The 23,966-nt window shown below is 40.4% G+C and overlaps 1 protein-coding gene across 2 annotated transcripts; it reads right to left on the reverse strand.

Annotated features, from left to right (window-relative positions):
- Window positions 1–855: 855 nt before the first annotated feature.
- Window positions 856–8,465, reverse strand: LOC127650933 (CMP-N-acetylneuraminate-beta-galactosamide-alpha-2,3-sialyltransferase 1-like). 2 transcript variants are annotated; one of them, XM_052136595.1, is made up of 8 exons: window positions 8,375–8,465; window positions 7,528–7,850; window positions 7,081–7,298; window positions 5,795–5,974; window positions 2,768–2,813; window positions 2,534–2,653; window positions 2,335–2,416; window positions 856–2,020 (listed from the first exon to the last, which is right to left on the reverse strand). In XM_052136595.1, the coding sequence occupies exons 2-8, from the start codon at window positions 7,801–7,803 to the stop codon at window positions 1,986–1,988; spliced, it is 957 nt and encodes a 318-aa protein (XP_051992555.1). In that variant the 5' UTR covers window positions 7,804–7,850; window positions 8,375–8,465; the 3' UTR covers window positions 856–1,985. The 2 variants fall into 2 exon arrangements, with proteins under 2 accessions (XP_051992555.1, XP_051992554.1); XM_052136594.1 differs by having other exon boundaries at window positions 1,974–2,416.
- Window positions 8,466–23,966: the final 15,501 nt, after the last annotated feature.

A 23,966-nucleotide genomic window follows, 5' to 3' on the forward strand; every position in this document is an offset into this window, starting at 1 on the left:
ACCTGTGACGCATCTATTTATAGCCCTGTTACAGGACATCCAATGATGTCACCAGCAGAGGATACAAATTCTGGTCAATTTAACTGACGTGTTGCACACATATTCAAAGCTGGTCACACCTAAAGTTGTTCCCAAAGTGCTAAATCAGCACAGCATCAAAGTGTAGCTTTTTGACAGAGAACGGAAAATGAAATGTCTTAAATGAGACGCGCTCCATTTTTGGAACTGATTCAGTTTTTTTATTTTAAATATATGTAACATGAAATATGAAATGTATTGATATAGTATATATAGTGTATTAAATGTATACACTCACCTAAAGGATTATTAGGAACACCTGTTCAATTTCTCATTAATGCAATTATCTAAATCAACCAATCACATGGCAGTTGCTTCAATGCATTTAGGGGTGTGGTCCTGGTCAAGACAATCTCCTGAAATCCAAACTGAATGTCAGAATGGGAAAGAAAGGTGATTTAAGCAATTTTGAGCGTGGCATGGTTGTTGGTGCCAGACGGGCCGGTCTGAGTATTTCACAATCTGCTCAGTTACTGGGATTTTCACGCACAACCATTTCTAGGGTTTACAAAGAATGGTGTGAAAAGGGAAAAACATCCAGTATGCGGCAGTCCTGTGGGCGAAAAGGCCTTGTTGATGCTAGAGGTCAGAGGAGAATGGGCCGACTGATTCAAGCTGATAGAAGAGCAACTTTGCCTGAAATAACCACTCGTTACAACCGAGGTATGCAGCAAAGCATTTGTGAAGCCACAACATGCACAACCTTGAGGCGGATGGGCTACAACAGCAGAAGACCCCACCGGTACCACTCATCTCTACTACAAATAGGAAAAAGAGGCTATAATTTGCAAGAGCTCACCAAAATTGGACAGTTGAAGACTGGAAAAATGTTGCCTGGTCTGATGAGTCTCGATTTCTGTTGAGACATTCAGATGGTAGAGTCAGAATTTGGCGTAAACAGAATGAGAACATGGATCCATCATGCCTTGTTACCACTGTGCAGGCTGGTGGTGGTGGTGTAATGGTGTGGGGATGTTTTCTTGGCACACTTTAGGCCCATCATTTCAAATTGGTTTCTTGAACATGACAATGAGTTCACTGTACTAAAATGGCCCCCACAGTCACCAGATCTCAACCCAATAGAGCATCTTTGGGATGTGGTGGAACGGGAGCTTCGTGCCCTGGATGTGCATCCCACAAATCTCCATCAACTGCAAGATGCTATCCTATCAATATGGGCCAACATTTCTAAAGAATGCTTTCAGCACCTTGTTGAATCAATGCCACATAGAATTAAGGCAGTTCTGAAGGCGAAAGGGGGTCAAACACAGTATTAGTATGGTGTTCCTAATAATCCTTTAGGTGAGTGTATACATGCATATAAAATAATACAAATAATTGTCCCACCAAAAGAAAAGGGGTGTGTGAAATGATAAAATCAATATAACATCTGGTACATCACCCAAAACATATTGCATATGTTTATGATGCCTTTATGTGATATTTGTACCTTGGTGTCCAGAACTCTGATTCACATTGTATGGGCCTAAAGAGCTGAAATAATTTGCTAAAAATATATATTTTTTTGTGTTCTGCAAAAGAGTTATTCACATCTTGGATGGCATGAGGGTGAGAAAATGGTGATAGAATTTTTATTTTGGGGTGAACTATCCCTTTAAACTAAAGTAAAAGTCAAAGAAAATTTCAAATTCAAAATGCTACAGATGCTTAGATAATGCAAAAATAATTCTAAGGTACCTTAGAATATAATTTCAGTAATATAGTTTAAATCAAAATACCATGTTATTACCATCATTTTAACATGGTACAGTCTATTTTTTAAACCATTGTGAGAAACCTCCCTAGATTGTATCACATATTAACATTCAAGCTACACAAGAAAATGTAGAAATCAAGGTCCCAAACATACTAAAATAACATGCTTTGGTGCTGTTTATTTTTTTTATTTATGTCTCACAGGGGAGCATGCCGCTGGACCCTCCTACAAAATAAGGAAACACTACTTGACTAGATGAATCCTACATATGTACATAGTTTGTTTTATAAAGACACAATGCAGTTTTTTATGCATTCATATCTTATTACACAGTATTTTTGCATTTAGATCTTATTATCAGATAAGTTTAGATGATTATTATGATCATCTAAATTTAATATGATAAAACCATCTGAATTTGGATTGTGGTAAAACATTTTACACATATAGTATTTATTGCCATCACTTATACATTATTATCTTGTTTCTGAGATGAAGATGATGGGTAGTTTTATTTTCAAAATCTCCGCCATGATTACCTCTTCTAAAGTCAGTCAGACTTCTGTCAAAATAATGATGCCAGTAGCCGTCACTGGTCGGTCCAAACCCAAACACACTAACCTGTTAAAAAAGTGTTTTCACATTAGTTACATTAAGCTACATTTTACCCGAAATGAATGTCCCACAACAAAATTCAGCTAACTGTGAGAAAAATTCAGAGCTGGAAAAAAGTTTTACCTTATCACAGATGTGTAGGGCAAATATCAGTGTTAAGAAGCCAGTAGATGGATATCTGCCATGTTTTTGCAACCAGCTATCATACACATATTTTATAAATGCAGGATGAAGAATCATGACCTAAGACAATGCCAGACCAAACAGGAGATTTTTTTTAATCTGTGAATTTTTGTATGAATCTTTTATATATAATGATGATCCAAAGACAAACATTTTAAATTAAAATGTTCTCACCTTGTTTTTGTTTGCTTTTATTGTAGGTCTCACTTTCATGTATGTACTGAGAAACATAAAATATGAAATTAAATACCATATATATATATATATATATATATGGTAACTTTTGAACCATTGACATAATTACTGATGGCTAAACTTATCAATTTCAAAGTATGTCTGAAAAAGTCAGTGCTTAATTTAGTTGCACCAACAGATCTTAAGACAATACTTAACTAGTAGGTCGTAAGCTCTCCGTAAAGTGATGTGTAGTCGCATAATATGGTATTTATCTTAATTGATCCAATAAGCAGCCTTCAAATTTGTACACAGAAGTGTTAAACAGCCGTGAATTTCTGTTTGCTCAAGTAACGAAACCTTGTTTGCTCAAGTAACTGTCAGGTATAATAAATTATATCCCCATTGAAATGCGATACGTAATTAAACAAGATTTCATTAACAATATATTTAGCTTATATAAAACATTTAATTCAATAACTGTATTTAAAACAACAAATAAATTAATTCTAATACAACAGGCTGGAAAAAATATACAGACCTCATTTTAATATCTATTTCGTATATGTTGAAACCCGACACCAGGTGGAGTACACAGGAAATTGCACCGTTTGATCAGTTTCATGCTGAAGAAGTAAGTTTTTTACATAACGTTTTCTCCCATAAATGTATATTTGTGTAAATGTCAACATCATCAGATAGATGGAAAGGACTGAAGCCTGTCGACCAAAACATGAGCTCATTCATGTCTACTTTTTTATTCTATCCATTACTCCTGGTCGGAGGCTTCCGTAAATATTTCAAACGTATGTTACGTTCTACCTAAATTCAATGGTGCAACGCTCAAATATTTAGTAGTGTGTAAATTGTGACTTGGTGCCCATTTACACCACAACTAGGCTGAGCTGTAATGTCTCGGTTACTGTCGTAACCTCCGTTCCGTTAGGAGCCCCAAACACCACAGATCTTTGAGAAAAGACCAATGAGAATTGGCGAGTGGAATTTGTATGCCACTCCTCTGGACATACGGGTATAAAAAGAGCTGGCCACTCATTCAGGTTTTGTGCTGAGGAACTGAGAAGGTCCCTATCTGTCACTCACTTGACATTGTGTCGATGTAGTGACACTAGGGGTCCCTATACAAACTGCCACAACTAGCTGAACTGTGTTACGTAAGCTGCCGATGCATGAGGCAAGCAGGCTACTGCGTGTGTAATAGCAGATGCACGGACTACATGTAGCCTCCCCCAACTCCCTAAAAAATGTTGTATAGTTCCTCACATCCTGAGGAGCCATTGGCCAGTGCCCACAAGGATGCCACACTCCTTGTAGAGTGTGCTTGTATTCCCAAAGAGGCAGGCATGGCCTCTGTTTTGAGACAGCATTCCCTTTCCGCTGTCTGCCAAAGCAGACATAGAGCTGCTCAGAGCACCTAAAGCTCTGTATGTGGTCCAAGTAGATGCGCAAAGGACACACCGGACACAGCAACAACAAGGCTGGTTTTGCCTCCTCCAGCGCTTGCAGGCTCACCTGAGACTCATTAGGGAGAGCAGTACTGCCAGCAACTCAAGGCAGTTGATGTGCCAATGTAGCAACAGTCCTGTCCAGGAGCCAGCAGCTGCGTGCCCATTGCACACAGTGCCCCAGCCTAACTTGGAGGCGTCTGTCGTAACCACGATGCACCTGGACACTTGCTGTATGGGGACTCCTGCTGGCAGAAATGTAAGGTCTGTCCAAGGGATGAACATGTGGCATCAAACCAGCGTGATGGCCACGCGATATGTGCCACGGCGCCATGCCGATCTCGGGACTCGAGTCCGAAGCCAGTGCTGAAGCTGTCTCATATGCATCAACCCGAGCGGCGTGAATTCCGTGGGAGATTACACGGCGGACCCTAACCCATTGGAGCCCCCAAATCGCCTCAAGCGTCAACCGGGCTGTCCTTGTACCCATAGGTAGAAGGTCCGGTGCGGGGGACGGAACAAAGAAAGCCAGACCGCAACGTTGCCATGGTTCATGTTCTCATTGTGAGAACATGACCATCCATGAACGCTTACTCAACGTGATTATGGCCCAGTCACGTGAGGCAGCAATCGTGGCTGTCAGAGGTGGAAAGATAACGACCGCACCCAGAAACTACACAAAGAGGGAAGGGCATCTTTTAAAAGACACATCTTTAGAAAGACTTTCACTTCAATGTGTTTGCTCAATTAGAGGAAATATACTCTTTTTGCAGGAATATATATACTCTTTTAAGCTGTCGAAGCACCCGTACTCCACAGCAACAATTTAGACAAATTTGTCTAAATTGTCCCAAATTGGGACCATTATTTTAGGCGGATGAACTTCTGGTTATGCATTACCACTGTAATTGCTGTGGGTGGATTTGTAAACAATCTTTTTTATGATATCCTTGCGCACATCATGCTGAAGTGAAACTGTCTTTTTGTGGTCATGACAGAAGCTGTACAAACAAGGTTAGCGATTTTATCACCCAATAATCTTATGTTAATTTATGTTCTGTTACTTAAGTCTAATGGCCTGGCCATGATGGAATCTGCTAACTTCTTGCACATTTTCTGCACTGATATTTGGGGAAAATCTGCTGAGTTCTGCAAATGGTTAAAGGAGTTACAGGATACAGAGCAGAGAGAACTATACTCTTCTTGGTAGCTGAAAGCAGAATCAAGTCATAATAAATATTTATGGGAATGTGTAGAACTTTGTGAATGACGTTTGTTCTAATTCTGTGAAAATCTGCCGTGCTTCCTGTGGAATTCTGCCTGCAACGATTCTGTGTGTCTTTACCTCCATTGTAAGTACATTAATGCAAACATGTTCTAATCTATTTCTGTAGTGACTGATAATTAACATATAGTAAAGCCACTTGGAATATGGAAATGACACAAGCATGATTCAAACTTGGCTCATTCATATTTGTGCAATGTGCCACTGTGCCAGACCATGTCTCCAAAGACATTTCCATTGTTTCACAATCATGTAATATCTTAAATAAACCTTTCTTACTATTTGATGTGTTTAGTGGTGAAGGCACTGATGAGCCAGTTCATATCCAATATTTTAAATGGACAAAACACTAGGTGAATAGAGCTGTCAATGTCCACAGCGCTTTCAGGATAGATAAACCGGTGTGTGGTCTTCGATCCCACATGCTTCTCATAGCCTTTTGTCGGGCCCTTGTTTATCCTGAGAAAAAAAAACACAGAGGGAACTCACACTGACAGGGTTAAGCTATTTTATCTAAAAGATCGTACACTGAAAATCGAACATTGCTGAGTCAACCGGAATACATAAAGATTAAAAATAATAAAGATCGGGTAGAATTAGCTCTTAATGCAGCCTACTACTTTTTGCACCATATGAGAAGCTCAATGCAGTAGAGTTTCCCAACCCTAATACACTAACAATCAGTCTTTTTAGACTATTCACAGGACACATTTTCTGTTTTGCTATGTGATCTGTTCATCAAACACCATTTACAAGCAGATGGCTAATTCACAAGACCACAACCTGACACAACACATCCAAACAATACAAACCATTAGAAGAATCTGTGCTAATGGTTTATCTATTTATACGTCTCAGATTGAATGCATTATACTGTATGTGAGTCATAAGCCCTACTAAATATTTTGAGTTGCATCAGTGAGTTCTGCATGGTTAATGTGGACATGTCCATCATTAGTGTAACAATCAATGTAGATTCATTGGACATACTACTGTCTAAACAAACAGATCAGATTTCACCACAAGCAAAATGACAGTGTGCACTCTTAGTCCTAAACACTGGATGTGAAAACCAATACCCTTCCAACGAATGAGTCATCCTAATCTGCAATCTACATTTTTGTCACAGTTGAGATGTACCATCATCCCAGTGAGTCTTGTGAATCTGTTCACCAAAAGGATTTGTTCAGTTAAGATTCATTCACCTATGCCAGTAAGTGCCGACGATTTTGCTTCTTTTGCATTTTGAGTAATTAAAATGGGTTAAACTTCATTAACAGAAACACAACAGAAACAATGGTGTACGAGAATGATTCATTCACTTTAAATATTTGTTCAAAAACACTGATTTGCTCACAAACTAAACACTTCTAGGTCTTATAAGCACTAAACACTACAAAGTTGACTTTGATCTGTCAAGCATGAATCCCAAATCACAGTACTTCAAACATAGCTTCATAGCAACTTACCTTGGGTGAATGACAAACCATATAGCATAACACAATCAATGCAGTAAACACAATTCAAAACAAATATTAAAAATAGATCAGAATCTGCTGTACTACCGAATGACAAAATCATGGAAATCTATTAGAGGCCCAGAATAGGATCCGTTGAGGCTCCCTGAGTTCCCCACCACAGCACAGGTTCTGCAACGATCTGGACTAGCGTCTGAGTAGTGTTCTTTGTCTGGGAAAAGTGAAAACAACTTCTCTATTACAGCTTTGTAGTTGGATAATGCATCCTTCTTTTGGATGATTCTGGATGATGCATACTGTAGACCCTACAGACACAATTAAAAAGGATTGTGATCAGATTTAAGGGAAAATCATTATTGCTCCATTGGGACTGTCCCAAGGAGCCTACTATAAATTGCTTTTTGAGAAAAGTGTCAAAAATGACAGAGTAATTCTAGTCAAACTGAGTGTCTGAGGCTATAAACACATATACCTCTTCAATTAATGTCAATTCAAATTAATAATAAAAAAGTATATCCAATTCAATGCAATTACCTTCCACCATTTCAAGACGTCCTGGCGTAAAACACTGTTCTTCTTGTTGAGGATAAGTTGGACGTTGCGATTGTAACGCACAAAGAACCATTTATCATCCTCCATCTTGTCCATTATGCAGTTGTCACAAGAGCACGTACCTTTCGTGGTGAAATCTTCAAAAAGCTTGATGGTCAAACCTGCTAGTGAGGTTTGGATGTGTAAAAACAGAACAATGGCAACTATAAAGCCTAAAAATGCCCTGAGGTAGGGGAATATAAATCTGTAGTCATTCATCTTTGTTTATGTAGTGTTCAAAGAGAATAATGCTTTCAGGTTTGGCCCTAAAATTGGAAAAAAAAAAGAGAAATATACTAAAAAGTACAAAAAGTAGCAACATTTTTGTTTGTTCTGAAATACCTACTGTAATCTAAATACTTCAAGTTGAAAATAATTTGCGTTTTCTATTCATATTTATAATATTTTGTTTAAATAATAAGAATTATTATTCTTAGTATTAATAATAATAATAATAATAATTGTTATTTGATTATTAATAATAACAATAATCTGAATATTCAATCCTGTTAATATTACATTCTTATAATTATAATCAATAATAATAATAAGCAAATATGAAACTGAGGGCTGGCATGAGGTTATTGATATTCTTAGCTCCCCTGCACATATTAAATTAGATAAAAACATAAATCACACTGAGTTTTAGTAGGCTCATTAATTATCTTATTTATAAATCTGTATTCCATCTTATAATTCATAACTCTAGTGTATCTAGAATTAAAGATAAATTGCCACAAACAATAATGGACAAATGTAACATAGCAAGGTATGTGGAGGGTGAACTTACCCTCTTGATTCTCAGAATGGTATTGTGAAGTCTTCTATATCAGATTTGTTTTCCTTAAGCGTAAGATCGGCATTTCACCTGTAAAGTTCATGGTCAACTGATAGGTCAGTGAGAGATATGCCTTTATAAATATGCAGTTTCAATGATGAAGATGGGTCCATGCACTGTTTGATTCTCACCTGGTTGGGCCGGTTTGATCTAGTCATCACAATGCAATGCACTTAATACATTTTCTGGTCTGCTTCGAATGAACAAACCCTCAGCCATTTTATGAAAATGGTGCCATTGTGTCGCCAATATTTACTACTGATATAATTAATAGGATATTTAGTTTGTAATTGTTTTTCCCATCAGACTATCAGCTAATTTGCATGTCCCCATTCATCACCATCACCGTCATGTAAAATAAAAAAAAGTGTACCAATTTGATTTCTTTTGTTAAATTGAAATGAAAGTAATGGGGCTAAAGCAGTAGTGTAGTGTTGGACATATGCAAGCATACAGTGCATGCCCACCTAACTTTCTAAGGATTTTGAGTGTGATCACCTAAAATGATTAGTAATACGTATGGCAGCCAGAACAGAGTGTTACCTTGGTAAGCAAAGATGGCAGTCTCCCGATCGCGTACTTCAGATGCCATTGAAATGAATGCATATGGATAGCAGGTTCAAACAGCTTTCACTCCCACAGTATTGAAAATCTGTCAACAGGGTTGTGCAAACCTGTTCTTTATTAAGATCAATCAACATAATTAAAATGGCTAGAACAGGGATTGTCAGGGACATAATTCGATGTTTCACTGTATTTTTAGAGTTTGGGCATGAACTTTATTATCACCTGGTGAAATCTCCAAACTGCAAATGCAGAAACTGAGTTTAGACATCTTGGCACAATGATCTCTCAGGAAACATAAGACGAAGTGCACAGTTGTCACACATCGCATTGTGCCAAGTGCGGTCACAAAAATACAGGCTATGCTAAGTGATTAATCAAAGTTGTTCCATCATTAACCTGTAATTCTCAGTGTTAAAGGAAACAAGGCGAAAATAGACTATTATTGATAATAGATTATACTGTAATTAGAAATTTAGATACAAAATAATTTGTGTAATTTTATTCAGTGTTGCACTGGAAGATTTCAATTGGTCATCATAAACACTGAACAGGATTAGCTAACCCCTAACCAAGGTCAACTTGAGCCAATGGATCACATTTGGTTTTATGGCCATATCTTTGTGTCTTTCTGTCACAGACTCATTTTTGTAATATCAAATGATGGCAGACACCTTGAAATAAAAGCAAGGCACTTTTTATATTACCTCTGTCTAATTTGTCCATGAATAGAACACAAAATATGTTAAAATTGACTCATCTTACTCATCTTACCCTACTGTCAAAGTCAAATGTGATACTGTGAAATGTTTTGGCAAAATGACAATATTGAAGCAATCCAACTATCATCTTAAAAGTATGTGAATGGTAAGTACTCAGGAAAGCACGACGTGATCAACAGGTTTATGAGAGGCACCAGGAAGCTGAATCCTCCTAGGCTACGTGCGCCTCTTCAACTCATGTGATCAGGAAACTTCTTCCATGGGATTCAAAGCTGTCAGTCCAGTTCACAGTAGGAGACGAGCTGGCACTGGGGGATGAGCAGGCAGAACTCTGGGACAGGGAAGATGGTGGAGATGGACAGACTGGTTGTATCAGGGCTTCTGAACTTAGTGCTGTCAATAAAATAAAATAAAGAAGTGTAATGAGTATATACTTAGCTGGAACAGGTACAATTCACCCAAAATTAAAATTCTGTCATCATATATTAGCCTCGAGCCATTCCAAACCAGGTATTTGTTTGGAATTACAAGAGAATGGGTCAATTTTCAGCGGAATTATTCTTTTAACTCTTTCTCGATAGGACTTGCAACTTCAGGATCAGTTAAAGAGGACTGAGAAACTGTCTGAAAAAGGTCACTTAAATTACCCACAGAACACAGTCTGTGTTTCCTGTACATGTGGAAAGTAAATGACGATTACAGTGCAAGTATTTTTGCATCTAGTCACCGGATGGTTCAAAACCTGTCCTTCTTCAATATGTTCCTTATAAGTGAGTCGTTAATTATTTGACATTGTGACATTGGCACATAGATATATTCCAAGTAAACACTGAGAGGACATTTCTGGTGGCAAGATGTTGATCTACAGGTGAAACTCGAAAAATTAGAATATCGTGCAAAAGTTCATTAATTTCAGTAATTCAACTTAAAAGGTGAAACTAATATATTATATAGACTCATTACAAGCAAAGTAAGATATTTCAAGCCTTTATTTGATATAATTTTGATGATTATGGCTTACAGCTTATGAAAACCCCAAATTCAGTATCTCAGAAGTGAATGAACTTTTGCACGATATTCAAATTTTTCGAGTTTCACCTGTATCTTGTTGTGTCTATGGTAAAATTGAGCCTTAAATACTCTATACAGTGTGTACGAAAACTTTCACTGCAATACGTAGCAATGCACTTGAACACACAACGTGGTTCGTTACGGTGAAGTTTGCAGTGTGAAACATGTTCCCTTAAGGTTTGAACCGATATTCCACAGAAATGAGAGTTAAACATTTACACACATGAGTACACACATATTGCACCCAGTACCGCCACTCCCTACATGCATACTACGTAGTTTGCGTATGGCACAAACTCCCTAGGGGGGCACCATCTTACCCTAGGAGGGCACCAGAAATTCCACCGGGTGCCCTTACTTGCCCGTTATACATTATTCAAGGACCCGAAAGCAGTTGCGGAACACAGACGATCACTTCTCGCTCATATCACGCGAACCCCCAGCAGCAGCCCTGATTACACCATACATCTTCTGTAAACATCTAAATGGTGGGTTCATATTTCAGATATGACTTGTCTGATCATGTTACTACGTCCTAAAAATCTAGTGCATGCATGAATGCTACTCATATTTCAAACCTGGTAATGCTAAACATGGCTAAAATCTTGCTTACCAAAGTGTGCATATAACATTAATTTAGCAGTTCAACAATGTGAGCTCCGAACAAAAGCCTTTACCTATTGAAATTGCCACAATGAGGGAATGTTAAACGGTATAGTGATTCGTGCCTGAAATGATTGGATGATGCTCAACTGTCATCTTTTAAAGGGGTCATGACATGAGAAACCAAATTTGCCTTGATCTTTTGGTATATAAGAGGTCTTTGTATCATTAAAACGTCCTGCAAGTTTAATATTTTAAGACGTCCTCCCCATTCTAAACGAATCATTTATTTAATCAAGCTCAAAATACAGCTCGTTCTGGATTCATGGTTAGAAGTGACGTGTCGGTTAGAAGTGACGTAACAGCGTTTGCATATGACCGCCTCCAGCACAAGATAACTACGCTTTAAGCGCAAGACAACTACGCTCATTTCAGTATCGCCGTCGCCTCACAAGTGTTCAGTCGATGGACAGCGAGCTCTGACAGAGACTACTTGTGCACAGGAAAATTACGATGCCACACAGATGTGCTGTTCCTGGCTGTGGTCAAACAAAACCTCTGAATAAGCTGCCGAAAGATCCAGACGTCAGGGAAAAATGGATGCAGTTTATTTTTTGCGGACGTCCCAGTCACGGCAGTGTTAACTTAAGCGTTTGTTCTGTACATTTTAAGGATGACTGTTTTGAGAACAAATCTCAATATGATGCTGGCTTTGCCAGAAAACTGTTGCTCAAAGATAAGTCCGTGCCGACTATTCTGGGAACAACGACGACGCTAAACTGTAAGTAATCTATTTTAAACTTTAAACTACTTTTTAAAGCGCAATTTCATTCATTATGAATAATCACAGTGTTTTTACTTAGTTTACTTGCATATTGTTCTGGCTGGGAGCGTCAATAATTGATACATAGGCACTGACGTTAGCCAATCATAACAGTGGGCGTTAACACTGAAGTCTTAAATGGAAAACGCCCCAAAACAGACTGTTTGAATCAGAGGATGAGAAACAGGGTGGGAAAAGGTCATAAATCACTAGATTTTAAAAGTTTTTCTTAAAAAAAAATATATTAATACTATAATTGCACCTAAGGGAACATAATAATACAATAAAAAAACCCATGTCATGACCCCTTTAAATACATAAAGAGTTTGTTTTCTTGCCTTCAAATGTTTCACAAAGCGCAGTTCACTCACCTCTACTGGCGATAAGTACTGCTTTTGGATCTACAGTGCGTTTCCAGCTGGCGTTCTCTCTCTCTGCACACTGTGCAGTCTACGCCCCTGGGCGCTTCGACAGCACTTTCATTGCCTGAAAGAGTGTCTCTCCTCCTAAAAAGAGTTTATTTCCTCTAAAAGAGTTTGAGTTCCCACTCATAAAAGAGCAATACACAGCAGGTGTTGGACGTCCTTTTCAGGACGCGTCTTTTTAAACGTGTCTTTCCGCCTCTGTGTAGTTCCTGGATGCGGTTGATTTCTCTCCACTTCTGACGGTCATAAAAGTTGCCTCGCATGCCTGGGCTGCGATCACACGCAGGCAGCATTTTATGAATGGTTCATGTTCTTAGTGCGAGAACAAAGCCATGGCAACATTGCGGTCGCGGCTTTCTTTTCTCACAAGAGAAAGCCACTTCAGCCACCCCGCATCATTCCTTCTTCCCACGGGATTGAGGATGACCCGGCTGGCAATGAAGGCGACTTGGGGATAACGATAGTCTCGGTTTTGCCGGATAAATCCCCACGAACCACCTGCCCGTTTTCTTGCTTCCGTCCGAGCTCGGGATGAGTGCGGCTTGCCTCGCGGCCAGCTGGCATTCTCCCTTTACCCCCGGAATTGGATTATGACATTGCGGCTGCATTGGAGAGCGTCACAGCGGCGTCTGATGCTGATGACTCGTCTGGGCTGTCACCTCGCCCAGTCTGAGGCTGATGCGCAGATGTCCGCTATGCTTTCCCAGGCCGCCGTGAGCGCGAGGCTGGACTGGAAATCTCTGCCCCCCACACACACACACACGGCTACTCAATCAGTTACTCGGGTCAGGGCGCCACTCATAGCCACACACACACACACCCCCCTCCCCCGGTTACGTTCTTCCCGGAAGTACATGACAAGCTGACGCAATTGTGGAGGGCACCTTATACTGCCTGTAACCGACCCCTCCGCTCGTCAGCTCTCACAACCCTGGACGGCGGGGCAGCCCACGGGTACACGGAAGTTCCCCAGGTGGATAGGGTGATTCAGTTCATCCGGCTCCCACCTCGTTTCAGCGGTGTTCACTCCACTTCCGTGCGTGGCGAGAAAGCCAGCACCTTACGAGCAGAGATCACTACCCTGCACCTCAAGGATGCGATAGAGCCCGTTCCTCCAGCCGAGATGGAGAAGGGTTTCTACAGCCCTTACTTCATCGTCCAGAACTCCAACGACTGGTTCAACCGGCTCAGACAGTAGACCTGCGTGACAGCTAGATGGTTCGCGTGACTTCCACGTCTCCATTCTGCCCCGACACCGACCCTTCTTACAGTTCACGTTCGACGGCCAGGCGTATCAGTACAAGGTCCTCCCTTTCGGCCTGTCCCTGTCCCCTCACGTCTTCACGAACATCGCAGAGGCTGATCTTGCAACGCTAAGGGAAGTGGGCATCTGCATACTCAACTACCTCTACGACTGGCTCATACGCACTCACAGGGACCAGGTGCTCAGGCACCTCAGCCATCTAGGGCTTCAGGTGAACTGGGAAAAGAGCAAGCTCATCCCGGTTCAGAGCATCTCTTTTTTCGGCATGGAGTTAGACTCAGTCTCAATGACGGCGCGTCTCACCAACGAGTTCGCTCAGTCAGTGCTCAGGTGCCGTGTGCAACGGGCACACTGCCGCTGGCCTCTGGACAGGACCCTGGCAGTGTTGGCACATCAACTACCTAAAGTTGTTGGCTGTATCTCTTGCCCTATGGAGGTTTCTCCCACTAATCCGGGGCAAGTATGTCTTGATCCGTTCAGACAGCACCGGACAGTAGCGTACATAAATTGCCACGGTGGCGTGCGCTCTTGTCATATGTCACAACTCGCCCACCATCTCCTCCTTTGGACTCAGGTTGCTGTGCGCCACTCACATCCCTGGCAACCGCAACACGACAGCAGATGCGCTGTTGTGGCAGGTTTTGCCCAGTGGAGAGTGGAGGCTCCACCCCCAGGTGGTCATCTCTTTGCCTCCCAAGACAACTCCCACTGCCTGCTCTGGTACTCCCTGACACGAGATCCTCTCGAGACAGACGCGCTTGTGCACACAGCTGGCCCCGGGGACTGCGCAAGTACGCACTTCCCCCAGTGAGTCTTCTTATACCGGTGCTGTGCAAGATCAGAGAGGACGAGGAACAGGTCAACTTGGTGGCCCCTTACTCCCCCACCCGGGCCTGGTTCTCGGATCTTACGCTCCTCGCAACAGCACCTCCCTGTAAAATTCCCCTGAGGAAGGACCAGGGACAGGGCACCCTCTGGCACCCGCACCCAGACCTCTGGAACCTCCACATCGGGATGCGGAAGATCTGAGTGATCTACCACCTGCAGTCATAGACACAATCAACCTAGCCAGAGCTCCCTCCACCAGGCAACTTTACGCCCTAAAGTGGAGCTTGTTCGCGAATTGGCATTCTTCTCGAGCCGAAGACACACAGAGGTGCACAGTTCGGTCAGTGCTTTCATTCCTGCTGGAGAGGCTGGAGGAGAGGCTGTCCCCCTCCACCTTGAAGGTGTATGTAGCTGCTATCGCGGCCCACCACAATGCAGTAGATGGCAAGTCCCTAGGTAAGCACGACTTGATTATCAGGTTCCTGAAAGGCACCTGGAGACTGAACACTCCCCGGCCTAGCCTGTTCCCCTCCTGGGATCTTTCAGTGGTCCTCTCGGGCCTCCAGAGAACCACTTCGAGCCGCTTGATTCACTTGAGCTCAAGGCCCTCTCCCTGATCTCGTTAGCCTCCAGCAAGAGGGTTGGGGACCTGCAAGCATTCTCTGTCAGCGACACCTGCCTGGAGTTCGGTCCAGCACATTCTCAAGTTATCCCGAGGCCGCGACCGGGCTACGTGCCCAAGGTTCTTACGACCCCCTTCAGGGACCAGGTCATGAACCTGCAAGCTCTGCCCCGGGAGGAGGCAGACCCAGCCCTTTCGTTGCTGGGTCCGGTACGTGATTTGCTTATCTATTTGGACCGCACACAGAGCTTTAGATGTTCTGAGCAGCTCTTTGCCTCTTTTACCGCCGGAATATTCAGCATTTTTACTGTATAATGCCGTTAAAAAGACATTTTTTACAGTGTGGGGCCAATCCATAACTGTAAAAATACTCACCATTTCAAAAGTATACAGTAGCTAAGATGTAAACAATATGTTTTTACATAATGTGTGATCACCTTACCTTTTCTATGTAAAGATTTCCAATTTTACAAATTTGTTGCATTAATTGAAGCAACTTTACACCTCAACAAGAGATGAATTTTAAATAAAGTGATTTTGAAATCATATGCTTCACATTTCTGCCATTAAACCCTTAAAAAAAGGCTCATTCACTTTCATTGTAAGTGCCTCACTGTAACCTTGATTTTTGCTTTTTATTTTATTTTTTAAGAAAAGGAGGGACGATTATCCCACAAATACTGTAAAGATTAACCTTTTTTTCTAATCAGGACCCATATGTTTTTATTTCTTCTGAGCTGTGAATAAAACCTGGGAACAGGTGGTCAGCTGGTAAACATAATGTAATCAGACCTTTTGAATGTTTAAATATAAAACAACATTTTCAACTGTACCAGTGACTCGTGTGGCATTGGACTATCTTCCCCACCATAGTGTGGCTTATTGCCAATACATATCATACATTTTACTTTTATGTTATATCAAATCAATAGACACAGCTGTAAGACAGGTTATTTTAGTCATTAAACAATCTTTCATTTTATATGGGCCATTTTATTATTATAAGAATCTTATTTGTTTGCTTGATTCATACTTTCACAGTTGAGCTACAGCAACACAGTGTGCTTGAAAATACTGCAACTTTACCATGTTTCCCAGGAAGTGTCAAATAGATGGTTGGATATACAGTTTAATGACCATTTTTTATTATATTTTAATTTAATTTTAAATATATGCGTGACTCATACTAAATAGCTACATTTTAGAACAATACTTTCAAAGCATATGTGTGAGTCACTATTGATTGTGTAGCTGTTATAATACATTTTAAATGACATATAATGAGGAAAAGGTGCTGCTGTGAGATACATGAAATATCAAACCGAACAGTGCAAGACTGTGCAAACAAGGTATCAAAAGCTCTTCATTGGCCCATTGTTCTGTCCATGGATATTCTTTCCATAGTTGTTTTGTTTGCTTCTGATGTGTCCCTTTTTTTCAAGTATTTGGAAAAGGTCTGGCATAATTTGCTTGCAGATGCCACTTGATTTAATATTTTGTTATGTAATGCAATACAAGTTACACATGTTTAAGTGGAACACATATAATTTCTTGGTCAAGCAGATTTCCTTCTTGCCTTCTTGTAAACTGAGATTAACACAGATGCAGTTATGGTCATATTTCTTAAAGTATAAAGCAGTAATGATAGTACATGTACTGTATATGACATTCAGGTAACATATCTTCAGCATGTTTGATGGAATTGTTTTTATTTATTTATTTTTAAACACTGTAGTATGTTAGATCTGGTGGCAATTGATTTGAAATAATCCACTCACATTTTTTTTTAAGCCTGATCTCATGAAAATTACTTGACCATGGCAACATTATTGCGCTTTATTGCACGTTTTGCTGCAGTTTCCCAGTGTCCAGCCGGGGGGTGCCAAAAGCGAGTTAAATGGTGTCGCAATCAGGTGAAGTTTTAAAGGAGAATCTTAGATAGGGATTTTAATGAACAAAACATACCTCCCTAACCAAAACTTTTAACCTAAGCCTAACCAATAGTGTCCTAAAAGGAAATGTGATATGAAGTGCACATTTTGTGAAGCAACCACGTCATTTAGTGTCGCTTCTATGACACTATTGTCACATGCGTCAACTTGTTTGCTTGGCTGGGCTTGGATTGTGGTCCCCACAGCCCAAAGTCTAACACACTATTAGTTGAGCTACCACACAAGCTAATCGTGTTGGTATTAGGGTGTAAATGTAGGTGGGCCTGAAATGCAAGCATTAAAATTTATATTTTTTCAAATGATGCGTTAGAGTAAACGTGTTTCAAAATCATAACAAAGCAGTGTGCGAGTTATAGAGTGAAAAATAAGTGTTAATAAGTGTTTATAATGTCATAATCAGCCATTGTACTCGTGATTTGTGTGAAAGTGAATACAAAACACAGTTATTATAGTGCCTCTTCCAGAAACTGCTGTAGAATGTGGCACGTAAAACTCAGTTTGCAAAAATCTAGTTAGAGTAACATTAATTCTATGAGACTAGGTTGGGTTTATATATATATATATATATATATATATATATATATATATATATATATACATATACAGGTGTATATATATATATATATATATATATATATATATATATATATATATATATATATATATATACACACGCTAAATTTGTTTAATGCCACACATTTGTTTAATACAGTTAACGCGTAATATGACCCTTTTAATAAACCGTAGTTCATGAGAAGCGTCTATTTGTGCGAATGCCACTAATATCACATGCATTGACCGTCGGGAAAACAGATTGTGGGAGACATTATGCTGATACCTGCCCCATGAATTTTATTAGAGCTAGGATCTTTGTAACATGATTGCAGAAGCAAGATAGCTGCCATTATACCTGCCTTGCACTATGAGGCATGGTACGAAAGTTGTGAGGCACGGTGCATTTGTGTTTCACGACTGCTGCCAGGTCCTTGAATAATGTATAACGTGCCAGTAAAGGCAGCCGGTGCAGTATCTGCTGCCCCCCTAGGAAGTTGGTGCTCTACACAGACCTGACCTCAGGGCAGCTGAGAGGAGATGGTGGAAATCTATAGATCCAGCAGATCTAGGTAAGTATCAGCTTCTGCATGCAACTTTTTCCTCTTATTACCAGACCAAGATCAACAGGACCACAGACACTCACAGCATGTTTAGAATATTCAACACATTTCTCTGCCCTCCCCCTCCTCCACCTAACACAACACTGACAGCAGATGTCTTCACCACATTCTTTACTAATAAGTTTATAACCATCAGCAATACATTCTCAGCACCACACCCAGTCAAACACTAGTCTCCTGTATGCAAATCTTCTGGGTCTATGTTCACTCCTCTGACTGACACTGAATTCTATAAACTCCTCCTCTCCAACCACCCCACCACCTGTTCCCTTGACCCCATTCCTTCTCACCTTCTCCAGGTTATCTCTCCATCCATCCTACCTAGACTCACACACATACTCACGTCTCTACTTACATGCACGTTTCACGTGTAATATGCGTATAGGGAGTAACAGTACTCTTTCCGGCTAATGGAAACCCTGCTGCTGTCTGAAAGGTTCTGTCACAGTGTCTCTGTTTGAGAGGGCACTAGCCAATGCAGAAGTTGGCAACATTGCTGGAACCCTGCAGGTAATCTACACTGTCATTAACCCATTTAATCCCATCGATTACAATTGTGATTACAATATCTAAAGATGAAATAGAACCAATCCTTTCAGGGCATAAACATATTTTACATAAAATATTAGAAATACAGTTCATCATTTGACAATATTTAGTTATGAGATAGGAATTTGGTAGAGTTTGCAAATGAGTGACTTATTTGGCGACTTTTATAATGCAAGTGTAAATTTATTGCACTCTACTGGTCAGCATCCTGGCACTGACGGAGACATGGATATGCAACACTGGCTGCTCTCTCCAACAACTTCTTCTCTCACACCCCTCGACACAACGGTAGGGGTGGGGGAACAGGTTTGCTCATTCATCACAACTGTCTTCATTATGTAACAATACGTCTTTTGAAATGCATGGTATTACTACAATGCAACCCACAAAAATACATGTTGTTGTCATCTATCACCCTCCTGGTCAACTGACAAACTTTCTTGAGGAGTTGGATGTCCTACAGTCCTCCTTTCCAGAGCATGGTAGGTCACTTGTGGTTCTTGGTGATTTCAACATACACCAAGACAAGCCCCAGGCCACTGAACTGAATACTCTTCTGGTATTGGACTTGGAAAGACTACATCCCAGAGATTCTCACAGATCAGGTCAGATTAAATCTGCAAAAACTTCCTATTACCAGACCAAGATCAACAGGACCACAGATACTCACAGCATGTTTAGAATATTCAACATATTTCTCTGCCTTCCCCCTCCACCACCTGACACATCACTGACAGCAGATGTCTTCACCACATTATTTACTAATAAGCATACAACCATCAGCAATTCATTCTCAGCACCACACCCTGTTGTGGCAGGGCGGAGGGCGGGGCCGGGTCGTGATCCTACGCACCCAGTCCCGTATTAGGCTAATTATGCCTCCATGAGGGTTAAAGGCTGACTGCAGCGGTTCTCTCTCTCTCTCTCTCGCACGAACCCCTGCAGTCAGCCTTTAACCCAGGATCACAACCCGGCCCCGCCCTCCGCCCTGCCACATTTGTCAAACACCAGTCTCCTGTATGCAACTCTTCTGGGTCTATGTTCTCTCCTTTAACTGACACTGAGGTCTCTAAACTCCTCCTCTCCAACCACCCCACCACCTGTTCCCTTGACCCCATTCCTTCTCAACTTCTCCAGACCATCTCTCCGTCCATCCTACCTGGACTCTCACACATAATTAACACGTCTCTACTTACAGGCACTTTTCGCACTTCATTTAAGCAGGCTCGAGTAACACTACAAACCAGTCTCTCTCATTCCATTCATGGCAAAAACACTTGAAAGGGCAGTTTTCAATCAGATCTCCGCCTATCTCTCACAGAACAAGCTGCTGGATGACAATAATTCAGGTTTCAAAAGTGGACACTCCACTGAGACTGCTCTGCTGTCTGTCACTGAGTCACTGTGACAGGTGAAAGCTGAATCCAGATCATCCGTCCTGATTCTGCTGGACCTTTCTGCAGCCTTTGACACAGACAACCATCAGATCCTACTCTCCACACTCTCATCGCTGGGCATCACAGGAACTGTGCTTGACTGGTTTAATTCCTATTTCTCAGGTACCAACACAAAGAGGCACCAGAACACTTAACCCGACTTTCATTTTCATCATATCACATTGGTGGAATGACCTTCACAACTCAACTTAATTAATGATTAATATGAACAATTAAAATTAATTAACTAAATTAAAAGGAACCAAGCTGACCTATAATTTGCTTTACCTCAGTCGAATAAAGTGAAATTGTATCAGTAGCCTCTTGTGCATTGCTCTCTGTGTATAAAACTTATTAGGCTCTAAATGATAAAAACATCTGTTAATTTAGCATCTGTCTAAAACATAATGTCGCTTTATATTGCCTGACAAAAAGGAAAACTGACAAACTGGATCTTGTGAAATTGATCTTTTAAAAAGTGAAATTATCTGCTTGTTTTGAAATTTGGTTCAGTCAGAGAAGATTATTTTTGGAGACAAAAGCGCTCCTAAACTGGAACGAAGAAGGATAGAATGAAGGGCGTTGATTGGCTGATATCTGAATAGTAGAAGATCAGCTCTTGTGAGAGATGTTATTTCAGGTGTCTACAGGAATGCATCTGAATCTGAATCAGGAGGAGGGGTTTCCAGTAGGCCAGTTTTGCTTCGGGACCGAGATTTTACATTGGAAGTCAAGTCAACCCACTATAGAAAAATGAACCTGTAGGCCTATTTAATGTATCCTGGGTCGCGTTTCCTTTTATCTTGCATTGTTTCGTTCATAGTTTTCAAGTATAAGGGCATGCATGAAGTCACATTATTTCTGTTGTTGATGTAAACAACAAAAGCTATAGGAATGTTTCTCTCCCCTTTTAAAAATTGAAGAGCATATTTATCAATAGGTTATGAGCCCATTATTTTCCCATTTGTTTCCTGATTCAAACAGCTTTCAAACAGAACATATTACAGAGGAGGAAAGGCTCCATCATGGTTAGGTCAATACCAGCCGAAACACATTTTGAAACTTTAACTACAACTGCAAATGTTGATATAAAAATGAGGTCTAATAAATTCTACCTATAGATTGTTTCATAAGAAACTATAAAAAAATTATAAATAAAAAAATCCAAATATAACAGTTATTTTTACTCTTGTAATCGTGAAACTTTGTAAAGGTGATGATGTGTAATATTTTATTTGTATTTTTTTAGCTCATAGCAGTGTTGCTCTTTTCCTCAGTGCTGTTTGGCATGTCAGGGCTAGTCTTTAGTTTAGGTATTATTTAAGACTTGTTTGTAGGTTATTGGCTTCATACCTTTAAAAAAACACACAAACAAAAGAAAAGAAAACAAGGCTGGGTTGGTGTGGATGTTTGATGCATGTTTTTACTAGCTGTACCAATATAGTCACGAGTTCAGAATTCAGCTCGATCTGCTTTTCCATGTTACTGAATGTGGGTTAGGTTGGCATCGTTGGCACGGCTTCATGTAGTTTATTTTTCCACTACATGCAGCGAAATGAGAAACAAGTGACCAAGCGTCCCCACGCCAATAAATAATGCAATGAAGTGTGCCTGACGTTGGACATTCTTGATTCACAAATAGTCATACATTTAGGGACCGTCTCTAAAGATACAGACAACATTGGAGCATACATATCCAAAACATTTACAAACACTCCCATAACATAAGAGTATACAATTTAAGAAACATTTGAAGCAAATGACTTGCAGGCATACAACCAACTCCAAAGTGTGCATGTAGGTGTCAGCAATAATGCACACCTTTTAGATTGTTGATATAATAAAGAAATGTCCAGTTATGTAAGCATTTCTAGATTCATCAGAATTGTAATGGCCTTGGTGTTGGAATCTGGATTTTATTTAGTGGAAAAGTGGATCAAGTTGGGTTCTGAACTCATGACTACATGGGTTATACATTGGCTAATTAAAAAATGCATCAAACATCCACACCAACACAGCCTGTTTTTTGTTTTGTTTTTGTTTTTTCAGCAACAACCTACAAACAAGGAAGTCTTAAATAATGCCTAAACTTAAGACTCTGATAACTAAATTCAGCTGACTCGATACATGAGTGGTGGTGGCATAGTGGGCTAAAACACTGAGCTGTTAATCAGAAGGTTGCTGGTTCGATCCCCACAGCCACCACCATTGTGTCCTTGAGCAAGGCACTTAACTCCAGGTTGCTCCAGGGGGATTGTCCCTGTAATAAGTGCACTGTAAGTTGCTTTGGAGAAAAGCATCTGCCAAATGCATAAATGTAAATGTATGTGTTAATGGACGATGACAATGGTCTACACTAGGGTGACCATACGTCCTCTTTTTCCCGGACATGTCCTCTTTTTCGGACCTTAAAGGGGACCTATTATGCAAAATTCACTTTTGCATGGTGTTTGTACATAAATGTGAGTCGGCAGTGTGTGTGCACAACCACCCTACAGTGTTAAAAGTCCACCCACTCCTCTTTCTTACATTTCTATTAATCACAAACAGTTTGTCAAAATGAACGGTTTTCGTTTCTGCTCTAAAGTGACATCACGTTAGAGCTGGCCACGCCCATGACTGGTGACGGACTCCACCGTATTATCATAGATCCTCCCCTGAGTGATCTACACATAGTCTGCCATTTTTTTCCGAGCTGGAGCAGATACAGTGAGAAGAATAATGTCTCAGCTTCATAAGTGTCATAAGTGTTCTGTTGTTGGATGTAAAAGTGAACATAAGAGTCTTCATGTACTCTCGGCATCAGAGCCGCTGAAGACGCAGTGGACAAGTTTGTTTTGGAAGGAAATGTGCCCCAAAACATACAAAAATGTGTGTGTGTGTGTGTGTGTGTGTGTGTGTGTGTGTGTGTGTGTGTGTGTGTGTTTGTGCAAATCATTTTACAACAGACATCTTTGTGAATGAGTGTCAATATAATTTGTTTTACCTCAATCGAATAAAGTGAAATTGTATCAGTAGCCTCTTGTGCATTGCTCTCTGTGTATAAAACTTATTAGGCTCTAAATGATAAAAACATCTGTTAATTTAGCATCTGTCTAAAACATAATGTCGCTTTATATTGCCTGACAAAAAGGAAAACTGACAAACTGGATCTTGTGAAATTGATCTTTTAAAAAGTGAAATTATCTGCTTGTTTTGAAATTTGGTTCAGTCAGAGAAGATTATTTTTGGAGACAAAAGCGCTCCTAAACTGGAACGAAGAAGGATAGAATGAAGGGCGTTGATTGGCTGATATCTGAATAGTAGAAGATCAGCTCTTGTGAGAGATGTTATTTCAGGTGTCTACAGGAATGCATCTGAATCTGAATCAGGAGGAGGGGTTTCCAGTAGGCCAGTTTTGCTTCGGGACCGAGATTTTACATTGGAAGTCAAGTCAACCCACTATAGAAAAATGAACCTGTAGGCCTATTTAATGTATCCTGGGTCGCGTTTCCTTTTATCTTGCATTGT

The sequence above is a fragment of the Xyrauchen texanus genome, chromosome 10 (genome assembly GCF_025860055.1).
Source record: "Xyrauchen texanus isolate HMW12.3.18 chromosome 10, RBS_HiC_50CHRs, whole genome shotgun sequence".
Taxonomy (NCBI): domain Eukaryota; kingdom Metazoa; phylum Chordata; class Actinopteri; order Cypriniformes; family Catostomidae; genus Xyrauchen; species Xyrauchen texanus.

Excerpts from the sequence above, each read along its gene's own strand:
- LOC127650933 (XM_052136594.1), bottom strand. The coding sequence starts at position 7,803 with ATGAATGACTACAGATTTATATTCCCCTACCTCAGGGCATTTTTAGGC. Across the intron at positions 2,654-2,767 it reads TAAAAGCAAACAAAAACAAG|GTCATGATTCTTCATCCTGC; the intron begins GTGAGAACATTT and ends GCATTGTCTTAG. Across the intron at positions 2,417-2,533 it reads CCCTACACATCTGTGATAAG|GTTAGTGTGTTTGGGTTTGG; the intron begins GTAAAACTTTTT and ends CTTTTTTAACAG.